The sequence below is a fragment of the Dreissena polymorpha genome, chromosome 15, assembly GCF_020536995.1.
Source record: "Dreissena polymorpha isolate Duluth1 chromosome 15, UMN_Dpol_1.0, whole genome shotgun sequence".
NCBI lineage: Eukaryota > Metazoa > Mollusca > Bivalvia > Myida > Dreissenidae > Dreissena > Dreissena polymorpha.
In genome coordinates this window covers 21,724,823-21,737,389 of record NC_068369.1, presented here as the reverse complement: position 1 = coordinate 21,737,389, position 12,567 = coordinate 21,724,823, and the positions used below count along the sequence as shown (strand labels likewise).

General features: G+C 35.7%; 1 protein-coding gene across 4 annotated transcripts in view; it reads left to right on the top strand.

The window, feature by feature from the left end:
* The window catches only part of LOC127860906 (dual oxidase maturation factor 1-like), a 53,247-nt gene extending 45,787 nt beyond the window's left edge, over nucleotides 1-7,460 (top strand). For 3 of the 4 annotated variants that reach the window (XM_052399215.1, XM_052399218.1, XM_052399217.1), the window contains exons 7-9: nucleotides 2,455-2,666; nucleotides 3,812-4,008; nucleotides 6,743-7,460. In XM_052399215.1, the coding sequence (XP_052255175.1) occupies nucleotides 2,455-2,666; nucleotides 3,812-4,008; nucleotides 6,743-7,051 (718 nt within the window). In that variant the 3' untranslated portion in view covers nucleotides 7,052-7,460. The remainder of the gene's footprint in view (nucleotides 1-2,454; nucleotides 2,667-3,811; nucleotides 4,009-6,742) is intronic. The other variant, XM_052399216.1, reaches the window with a different exon arrangement.
* Nucleotides 7,461-12,567: the final 5,107 nt, after the last annotated feature.

The following is a 12,567-nucleotide window of genomic DNA, read 5'->3' as shown; positions in this document are numbered from 1 at the left end:
TCTAAGCTATTTTACCTGTACTTAGTGCACCCATTAACCAACTTCCATTTCTTCTGTCTAAGCTATTTTACCTGTACTATGTGCACCCATTAACCAACTTCCATTTCTTCTGTCTAAGCTATTTTACCTGTACTAAGTGCACCCATTAATCAACTTCCATTTCTTCTGTCTAAGCTATTTTACCTGTACTTAGTGCACCCATTAATCAACTTCCATTTCTTCTGTCTAAGCTATTTTACCTGTACTAAGTGCACCCATTAACCAACTTCCATTTCTTCTGTCTAAGCTATTTTACCTGTACTAAGTGCACCCATTAACCAACTTCCATTTCTTCTGTCTAAGCTATTTTACCTGTACTTAGTGCACCTATTAACCAACTTCCATTTCTTCTGTCTAAGCTATTTTACCTGTACTAAGTGCACCTATTAACCAACTTCCATTTCTTCTGTCTAAGCTATTTTACCTGTACTATGTGCACCCATTAACCAACTTCCATTTCTTCTGTCTAAGCTATTTTACCTGTACTAAGTGCACCCATTAACCAACTTCCATTTCTTCTGTCTAAGCTATTTTACCTGTACTAAGTGCACCTATTAACCAACTTCCATTTCTTCTGTCTAAGCTATTTTACCTGTACTAAGTGCACCCATTAACCAACTTCCATTTCTTCTGTCTAAGCTATTTTACCTGTACTATGTGCACCTATTAATCAACTTCCATTTCTTCTGTCTAAGCTATTTTACCTGTACTAAGTGCACCCATTAACCAACTTCCATTTCTTCTGTCTAAGCTATTTTACCTGTACTAAGTGCACCCATTAATCAACTTCCATTTCTTCTGTCTAAGCTATTTTACCTGTACTAAGTGCACCCATTAACCAACTTCCATTTCTTCTGTCTAAGCTATTTTACCTGTACTATGTGCACCTATTAACCAACTTCCATTTCTTCTGTCTAAGCTATTTTACCTGTACTATGTGCACCCATTAACCAACTTCCATTTCTTCTGTCTAAGCTATTTTACCTGTACTAAGTGCACCCATTAATCAACTTCCACTTCTTCTGTCTAAGCTATTTTACCTGTACTATGTGCACCCATTAATCAACTTCCACTTCTTCTGTCTAAGCTATTTTACCTGTACTATGTGCACCTATTAATCAACTTCCATTTCTTCTGTCTAAGCTATTTTACCTGTACTAAGTGCACCTATTAACCAACTTCCACTTCTTCTGTCTAAGCTATTTTACCTGTACTAAGTGCACCCATTAACCAACTTCCATTTCTTCTGTCTAAGCTATTTTACCTGTACTAAGTGCACCCATTAACCAACTTCCATTTCTTCTGTCTAAGCTACTTTACCTGTACTATGTGCACCCATTAACCAACTTCCATTTCTTCTGTCTAAGCTATTTTACCTGTACTAAGTGCACCTATTGAAGTCAGTAATAGACAACTTTCCTACTTGAATCAGGCCGGGGTAAGGGGAGAATGGCCGTTGACAAGGTTGTTGTTTTTTCCAAGCAGCATTAGGATATACAAAAAAGACATAGCTTAGCAAGCACCCTTGATTGGGTTCTAGGTCACATGATGTCATGTAGGTACGCTTCATGCACGTGCGTAAGGGACAATAAGGATATGCCTTTTTCATAACCGCCAAGGCTTGTTTAGAGTCTGCCAATTTGTTGGTAAGTGAGTACATATCAATCTATATTATTGAAATACTAGTAATGAGTTACAGTAGTGTCACAATATGATGGTGGTACCGTAAACTCCCTCAAAAGCGAACCCACTAAAAACGGAATCGTATGAAAATGGAACAAATGCGCCTTACCGTTGTTATCTGAAAACTCCTTGGTATACCGTATTATATCAATTTGAGATACCGATCAGCCTCAGCGACTTATTTCTTTCATTGTTCACAATTACCTCTGGAAAAGGAAAAGGGTGGAAAGTTATACAAATTAAAATACGTATCAATGAACTTTTGATTTGATTTGTTTTCCACTGCCTGATCGGTAGGCTTCCAATATGAAGATATCGCTGTTTTAACTCTATTTTGTAGACATGTGTACGTATATGTACTAATTAACCTGTATCGAACAATCCGTATGCTTTTCGCGACACTTTTTATTATGTAACCGGAAAGTCCACTGTTACTTGTTTATATACATACATGATTGCTAAACAAAATGTGTCCATTATAAATACAATTACGTCAAAATCTTAATAATTCGCATCACGAAAATAGGTCGCCCAAACTGGATTTTTGCTAAGAAGAGACTTTCTGTAGACGAAAAACACCATACAAGCGGAAAGTGACGTCCCTGATTTTCCTGTGCGGACTGCGCAGGCTAATCTGGGACGACACTTTACGCACATGCATTAAACCCCCTTTTTACAGAGCACGGTGCAGTCTTTTATATATTAAAAACATCATAATTATGCTCACTTCAGGACGGCGTTTGCTTTCTGGGTAACCGGAAACATCCTGCTATGCAGTGTCGTCTGGTACGGCGCCGCCTGCTTCACTCTGGCGGGCGTCTGCATGATACTCGCCGCCGGCGTATACGACTTCCTTTGCCCGCAGCGCGCTCTACGGATGCCCTGCTCCGACGGTCCTATCGAGCTTCGCTTCGGTTGGTGCTTCTGGGCAACTCTTGTGTTTGGTAAGATATTTATTTATACTCTTATAGACTTCCCTATTCATTTCTTGGATAACGAACATGAATTTTGCAAACATGTCAATATTATGTTGCTCACTACAAAATCGCTATATCGATCATTTAAGAAAATACTTTTTGTGTCATTATAACGCAAAAGGCGCATGGTATCATCTCAAGTAATATTGTAATCTTATAAGTGAAATTATCCATTGCTCTGTTTGTGAAACCATTCGAAACACACGCGGGAGTTTGCTTTCAAGTATATGATCGATTATGCATGAGTTAGTAGGTAGCGGTTATGACATAGCTTACTCTTGAGAAAGACTAAGTAACTCGTTGGAACTACTTATTAACTAGCTTGCACAACTAAGTAACTCATGGGGACGAGATAATTAAGTCGTAGTAATGAGGTAACTAGCTATTTAAAATATAGGTTGTTTAACGCATGTTTTGAATGGCTAATAAAACGCATACATTATTTATGATATAAATCAGACAAATGCGCGTTTTAAATGCTTTTAGATAACTTAGGATATGTTGATTATATCATGACCACGAGTACATTATCTATTTCGGACTGGTTATTACGACTTTATTATTCGTTTCTGCGATTAAGATATGTCGTTACGACGGCATTCTAAGTCGTTCTCACGATACACTATGTCATACGTATTAGTATGTTTTCTCGTCCCCACGGCATACTAAATCGTGGGAACGAGTTACTGGGCTACTGAGTGGGGCTACTGACATGTTGAGGTTTATCTGTATCAACGTAGAAAATACACTGTCGTTAGAGAATACATGGGAATATAAGAGCCTTGTTCTGAGAAAACTGGGCTTAATGCATGTGCGTAAAGTGTCATCCCAGATTAGACTCTGCAGTCCGCACAGGCTAATCAGGGACGACACATTCCGCTTTTATGACATTTTTCGTTTAAATGAAGACTCTTCTTAGCAAAAATCCATTTTAGGCGGAAAGTGTCGCCCCTGATTAGCATGTGCGGACTGCACAGGCTAATCTGGGATGACACTTTACGCACATGCATGAAGCCCCGTTTTCTCAGAACGCGACTCATGTGAATATAACAAAACATTCGCAAGAAAAACCCACTGCTCAATCGTCGCAATAATTTCGTTCCCACTTTCAGGCATCCTCACAACAGTCGTGGGGCTGGTACTATTTACGTTGGAGCACAAAGTTCCCAAGAAACTTGCAGAGTTCCTCCTTTTAGACACGGCCCTTGAAGACGATGAATACAAACAACTCTCTAACGCAAATCCGCTTGATTCCGTTGTACGCGAAGACTTTGTGCGCAGGGTAGGTGCACTGCGGACAAATACAAAGGTGATCCGCATGATGTGATTTAAAAAATGTACAACGCCCATTTTTTATTGATTCAACCAAAAGCACATTGATGACGTCTACATGGAAAATTAATTTGGGAAATTAGTTTATTGTTAATACATTCTATGGAGAAACATAACTAGATAATATAAAGAGTGGTAAAGCGATTTGTAATATTTTGTAAAATGATAATTATGAAATCAGCATTATAATTGAACAATAAATAACATTATTTATTAAAATTTACGGCTATGAGAAACGGTATGACAAATTTTACAACTCTAGTGTTGTTTTTTTTCATTTATGACTTCTAATGAAAATTAACGAAAAACCGCAATTTTCAGATAACCCACATGTTTATTTTTTCCGTGGAAATACTTGATCTTGTTTATATTTATGCGGAAATAATATCTCCATGATCGGTTTTAAGCAATGACGCCAAGATATTAAATCAACCTAAATGTTTTATACTGGCGAATAGTGAAAATTGCTCAATTTTCGTCGTGTAGTGTTATTCTCAATGTGTACGTTCGACACTTACTTATTAAGTTTTTAAGTGATTATAGATTGGTTTACCTTACGTCATTTTATGAAATATAAATGACTCTTTGAGATATAGGATATTAAGCAATGATATCAGCCAAGATATAAATTCCATTTATGTACGTAAGCAATCTTGTGCTCTTCTTTTTTGATTACGCGACGAAAAGATGTTTAAAATATGCATTTTTAAGTACCGCTATACCATTTCTTTATGTATGTAAGCAAGAAAGTGTGTTTACGTGACTCTTGAGAGTTTTCTTTAAACAAACGTGGAATTCGTCAATGAATCAATACAAAAAATCGAAGGTCAGTGACCTCAATACCTTGGATATACTAAATCCGAAACTAAAAATTGCGTTACTCACCTGAAATCATTGGTTTACAAAGATATTAGAAAGTTAATGGTTTTGCACTGATTTGTTTTACATTCAAACGATTGATAAAGATTTTAAAATTTGTATTATTTTATATAATTTGTGTTATGAAATACAGGTTTATTTCCATTGACTTCATCGCGTTGTGTGATCTTAGAGTACGGCAGTTTCCCGCATTTATTACTCCAAACGTAGTTACTCAGCCAGTTAAAATACCAATGAAAAAGTTAAGAAGGAATACAAAATTGTCTTTTATTCCTGTGTTAAAGAGTACGTATATAAATACATTAATATCGTGTAAACCCGATTTAATTGAGCGTATCTCTCACCGAAACACCATTTGTAAACAAGAAATATACACATATGAATTAATAAAAGAAACTTACAACTATTGATACGCAAATTTCATTACTAACATTCACAAGGATTACAAATAACTTGAACTGTAACACAGAATACTTGGATGTTACGTCTTTGCTCTTCGAGCGATATTTTATTTGAAATGCGCTATTTGCATTGCGCACCACCTTAATACGATCACTTTATAGTGTGTGTTGAAGTATTTTCATATTTAGTAGACGTTTATGGACCATTTGCTAACATGAATTACCCTTTTTACTAAAATGCTAAAAAATTCAATAGCTGTAAACACGCATAGGTATAGGAGAACAATAACATCTATATTCATTGAATTAATTGAACTCGTAGATACTACTACTATTACTACTACTACTACTACTACTACTACTACTACTACTACTACTACTACTACTACTACTACTACTACTACTACTACTAATACTACTACTACTACTACTACTACTACTACTACTTCTACTACTACTACTACTGCTACTACTTCTACTACTACTACTACTACTACTACTACTACTACTTCTACTACTACTACTACTACTACTACTACTACTACTACTACTACTACTACTACTACTACTACTACTAGTAGTAGTAGTACTTCTACTACTGCTACTATACTGCTGCTGCTGCTGCTAACTACTACGTACTACTACTACTACTACTACTATCACTACTACTACTACAACTACAACTACTACTACTACTACTACTACTACTACTACTACTACTACTATTACTACTACTACTACTACTACTACTACTACTACCACCACAACTAATACTACTACTACTACTTCTACTACTACTACTACTTCTTCTGCTACTACTACTACTACACTACTACGTACTACTACTACTACTACTACTACTACTACGACTACTACTAACTACTACTACGACTACTATAATACTACTTCGACTACTTACTAGCTACTACTACTACTACTACTAGTACTACTACTACTACGATCTACTACTACTACTACTACTACTACTACTACTACTACTACTACTACTACTACTACTAACTACTACGACTACTACTACTACTCTACTACTACTTCTACTACTACTACTACTACTACTATACTACTACTACTACTACTACTACTACTACTACTACTACTACTACTACTACTACTACTACTTCTACTACTACTTCTACTACTACTACTACTACTACTACTACTACTACTACTACTACTACTACTACTACTACTACTACTACTACTACTGCTTCTACTACTACTACTACTACTACTACTACTACTACTACTACTACTACTACTACTACTACTACTACTACCACCACCACCACCACTACCTCACCGCCACCACCACCGCCGCCACTCCCCCCCCACTCCCACTACTGCTACTTCTTCTTCTTTTGATACTTCTAGCCTTCATACTTTTTTAAAGCAAGTTTTTTTTTATTTCAGGAAAGCTACGCATTTGAGATTTCCAAACCAAAACTCAACCCAGTCTTCGCCGAGAATGCACTAAACAGCAAACCGGATACTGATTCTCCGCGCACCTGGGCGTTTTCGAATATTCTAGAAGAAGACCCCGCATCGGAGCCGGGAATAATACACTCAAACGGTGTATCCAACGAAAGTCCCGCTTGTGACAGTAGCAGTGGTTCAGAACGAGATATCGGGAGACTAACTGAGATTTACGTCAACATAGACATAGACAAACGGTTTGTTTCTGCAAATCTCAGCAAAACCAGACGCGCGTCAGTGTGGTGATTTAGGTCGTGAGATCGCGAATTCATATGGAAATTTTGTCTCTGTGTTGCTCATCGTCTTTCGTTTTTTGTCAACAAATGTTCTTTCCCATAAAGGTCTTGATGAAGTTTTGAAAGGGGATTGCTTTGTATCCATCCACAGCGGACCTCTGAACTGACCAATACACGAGCTCCTTATGCTAGTCCATAATCATTATGGCTATTGTATGTGAAATGTGAAATGTACGCTTTTTAACAACTTTATCATATGGTACCTTCAATAGTGTAAAAGAACCGCGTCTATACCATATAGCCCGGAATATAGCTTACACTGCCGTCTATACAATAAAGTAAAGTCTGGCATTGTTTCTACAAAAGTTTATCACATAGTTCAGAAACGGAGCCATGCTAACTGTAATGCGAAGCATTTTACTACATAGAGAATAATAGGTTAGTGTTGATTATAGATCAGGTTTATCATGCGAGGCTTAGAAAAAAAAAGCACGAGCCTTGGCGAGTGCTTTTTCGTTTTCGTGCCGAGCATGATAAACCTGATCTATAATCAACACTAATCTATTATTCTATTTATCGCACTTTTTATTTTGTAAACCTTTTTGTTTAAACAACATTAGTTAGACTGGATAATTTCGCTGGATTTATGACGTCATTTCGTCGAAATATTGACGTCATTTCCTTCCGTTGATTATAGATGATATTTAATCGACGGGGCTTTAATCAACCGAATTTGCTGTAAAAGTGGGATAAAATTATTTCATCCTACCCAAGCTACGTGCGCATTTAATGAGTCCTTTTTGGTGTGGAAGATACAAGATTGTATGATAATAATTAGTAAATGTAGTTTAGAATATGTCCTTCATCATTATGATCGTCATTTTGAACTGTTGATTTGGTAATGCTATTTAAATGCAATAGAAAATACATGTGTCAACAAATAAAAATGCTACGATATGCTGAGCATATATATATATTGTTTGCCTTTATGGATTTGATGAAACGTTCTGAGTATATTAAGGAAAAATAATATATATCTAAGGTTTAGTGTTAACGATATCGAAAGGTCTTTCAAGACATCAGTGCATATGTGAGGCAAAAAAGGTTTATCCTGATCACTGTCTTAATAATTATTAGCAAAGCGATGTTAAATGTTTACAAAAGACTACCATAAGTGAAGTTGCAATCACACTTCAGCCTATAATTATTAGCAAGGCGATAGTTAATGTTTACAAAAGACTACCGTACGTGAAATTGCAATCACAAGGCAGCCTAATACAATCGTTATTGTTTGTTTGTGATAAACGTGTAAGTATTTATAGAATGTCTTTTTTTAATGATGTCCATTATCTCTAGAGAATGTATATAATAATACAGCAATTGGTATTTATGTATTCGTGTTTTTCGTATGTTTGTATGCTGTGCAACTTTGTGAGACAAGTGTTTGTGCATTGAACATCGAAACAGTTGCTACGAGTCTTTCACATTTTGTATGTGCTGGAGTGATGCAGTGTGTTTTATAGTTTAAGCATCCGTTTTGCTCTTAAATATCTTACTTTGTGAGTTCTGCAGACACGCTGCAGTTACTAATCTGAATTGTTTTGTTTATTTTTGCCATTTATGAAATTAAGTTTGGTATAATAATAAATATTTATTTTTTTCATACATTTTTTCAAGGTTTAAGTCCTCCATAGAATCACTGTAAATAAGCATATATTGAAAAAAGGGCATGGTTTTGCTCATCTGCAGCAATCATTACCGACTCGTGTCATTGTACATATACTTTCCCATTGTACAAAAGGTACGTGTTTACTTACAATTCGACTCGATCCAAGAATCTAAAATTGCTGATGCAAACATCACAATCGTGTGGGCTTACACCTGTCAGACCTAAAATAGCCTTTAAGCGAACTGTTGAACACAGCAACACGTGTTTCTAGATGAACTAACATAACGCCTGTGTTGCGATACAAGACATTTAATGCCGCCAGACGTTTTTTCTCTCTCGAATTAATCAAACAATACCGTAGTGACTGACACGAATCAGTTGACCCATAAATTAAACAGTTAATATTTTATTAGATATATGTAAAACATGTAAGATTAACGTATGCTACAAGTAAGATTTTCATTACAACTTGCAGAGTTAGTTTTCACTCAAGTTCATTACATTGCCATTCCGTGTCAGACTTCAGTCACCTCAAGAACAATATAACGTATAATGATAATACATTAAGCTTGTCACATGGCAATCTTTTATATGACCAGTGACACATAGCTGGGGCATAAGGCGGGAAATGTAAAACTTTGATTCGAATTTCTCAGAATCGTCTCAACATTTCTTTTTTCTTACATAGTTTTATTGAAACGATTATCGTGTGACGCTCAAAAACGCCCGAACCAGTTGCGGATACCGTTTCATCGTTCAAAATAAGTATGCCATTTTAATAAAAATATTTTTTTGAAACCATGCATATCTGTTTCGAAATCGGTTCAGATTTCATTAAAGATCTATGTTGCGTTTTAAGAAGATTTCGAGACAGTTTATCGTTGACGCAGCTATGTACTTGAGCATCAGCTCATACTGCCTAAGTGTGTCGGTTAAAAAAGAACGTAACGAACGCGTGCTTTACCAACCAAATTCCCGCCTACGAACAGTATAGAGTATATTTGTCTGTGACATGCTTGTAAACGACCGGATAGGCTCACATGTTTTTACAGCATCTGAAAGCACAGAAAACGGGACCGGGTAATGATTGTGCTATTCATTTAGGATCAATAGTATAATGAAACACTATTTTGAAATCATTTTATTGTGATTGTCCTTGTTTCATTCATAGTGGAGATTCGAATAAAATCTCAAACGGACATTTTACTTTTTATTCGAGTAAATCATAATTTAGATAATCGCCAAAAATATCGTAAAAACTGTTAAATTTGTGATTGGATGTATACCAAATGATCAAATAAGTAATAACAAATAGCTTCAACAATTAATAAGCAATATGAAATAAGTCATGCGAAATATGTTCAGTACGCAATAACAAAAAGTAAATAAATAACCACAATAACTAACAACACATCCGCAGTAACAAATAAGTAATTACATGTAAATACAAATGTAATAAGCCATAACAAATATTGTAAGTAATCAGTCATGCTACGTAACAAAAAATGTTCGTCCAGACATTTTTCAAATGCTTCTATAACACACTTCTTTACACATTGAACACTTACACAACTCGCAGTATTAATTTTGTCCATAAAATTGGCTGTGTAAAGGGTATTGTGAATTCAATACCGAGCCAAAGTTGAAGACCTAACTGCGTATTTGGTATTCCAACTTTGGTGCATATCGAGCCACGGACGAATTCTTAGATGGGTATTCGAACTTCAGCCATTATCGAGCCAGGGCTGATTATCAAGCTAGGTATTGGCATTTTAATATAACATTATTTTTCACATCCGGCTGCCGTCCCAGTAAGTACGCACTCTGGGTGCAGGATCACGTGACTGTGTGAATACCGGTAAGAGGTGCTTTTTTCGAATAACTTTTTAAAATATTTTTTCTTAAGAATTTTAACTAATGCATGAAAAAAAGATTTCTATGCTGCTTATGGCACTGTAAAATACATCAGAATTACTTTCTTAAATAAGCATGTGTTCTTGATAAAAAATTATATGTGTACTGCATTCATTTATACGGTTATGCTTCACGCAACGTCAACTTTTGTCACCGATTTCAGACGTCTTCATAGAGAATACTAGGTTAGAGTTGAATAGAGAGAAGTTTTTGTTGCGAGGCTTAGAACATCGAGAGCGTGAGCCTTGGCGAGCGCTTTCGGTGTTTGGGCCGAGCAACATAAACTTCTCTCTATTCAACGCTAATCCTAGTACCGGTATTCTATTTATCCCATTGATTTTTTTTTTCAACCTGACATTTAACATAAATAGATCTAATAACCTTTACAATAATTTTAATTCATTCTAAAAAGCGCTTAAAATCTATATCTAACGAATGTTACAATGCGTAGTGATATAGAATGTATTTGTTCTGGCACGCAAAATAGTCTTAACAAATTTCACACAAAAATTGTATAACGAGAAAAAATATCAAAATATGCCTCGATTCAAGTGTACGCAGCATGCAAATCGTAACACATTACGACCGTGAGAAGAAGATTTTTCTGTAAAATAATTAATTTATTTTCGATAGAAAATAATCAAAATCCAATATGGCGGCGATTTCTCCTGACAAAATGATGTCGATGTCAACATACATGTACATGTAGATTTAAACACAGAGTCGTTCTAAACATAAATTATCAAAAAACTATACTCGCCTTTTTTTTCATGGACGCTGCAGATTTTGATGGCGTCTAGATCTAGCCTTCACATCCTAGAGTTTGTGACCCAAACACAAGATAATCCGTAATAATTCTATTAAACTGTGAAACACTTGTTGCAAACAGGTTATTCTTACTGAATAGACTTTCTGTGATAAAATAACAAAGACAAAGTTTATTCATCAAAGAAAATACCGTTACGTTTACTTACATCCAAAAGCCAAACAAATCGAATAGACTACTGAACCAAAATACACACCTATCAGTATGGCTGAATGGGTCCGAAAAACAATTGGGTACGAAACAAATTTGGGAATGAAAATATTGGGTACGAAAAAAATATGCAAAAAAAATGAGTACGAAACAAAATTTGGGTACGAAAAAAATGGTACGAAACAAATCAAATTTGGTTACGAAAATTTTGGGTATGAAAAATAATTTGGGTACGAAAATTTTGGGTACGAACAATATTTTGGGTACGAATATTTTTATAAGAAAGATGGGGTACCTGTTAGTATACCGAGGTACCCAAAAGTAAAGTATCATTTGAAAATCGGCGTACGGTGAAGCATACTTCAAAGAACCCGGGGTACGGGGAAGTAGTACCTGGGGGAACTTGGCCCATTCAGCATCAATATGTTCTACACACACAATTCCACATCCAAATAGGCACGCACATTTTGAAAATCAATAACACGAATAAGCTAGATCTACATGTAGATCTAAATACTTCGTCTCACCGGTCCCATCCGAGGTAAGTAATCCATAGAATATGCACTTTTTCATAATTACATCCAGGAAACATTAACAAGAAAAAAATACGCGTCTTCAATGTTTTATTCCCGGACATCGTGTACCAGTTTCGTGTACACCAAAAGATTACATCACATATTATTGAAAAATGTCGCAATAATTATGTCATTTTTATGACGCCATCAATCAGCTTATTCATTAAACGGATTGCGAAAAATTATGTCCCTTGACTAGATCTGAAGGTTGAAGGTAGTATAATTTTAAAGCTAACGTTTTCTCGACTCTAGAGATTTCTTATGAAAAATCATTCAGTGGTAGAATGAAAATTTTTCCGTGAACGCGACAGGTATATTCAACAAGGTGGGATACAGGTAGGTTTATTCCATGGGGTGTTATACCGTCAATGTCGCGGTGAAGATGGCATAAA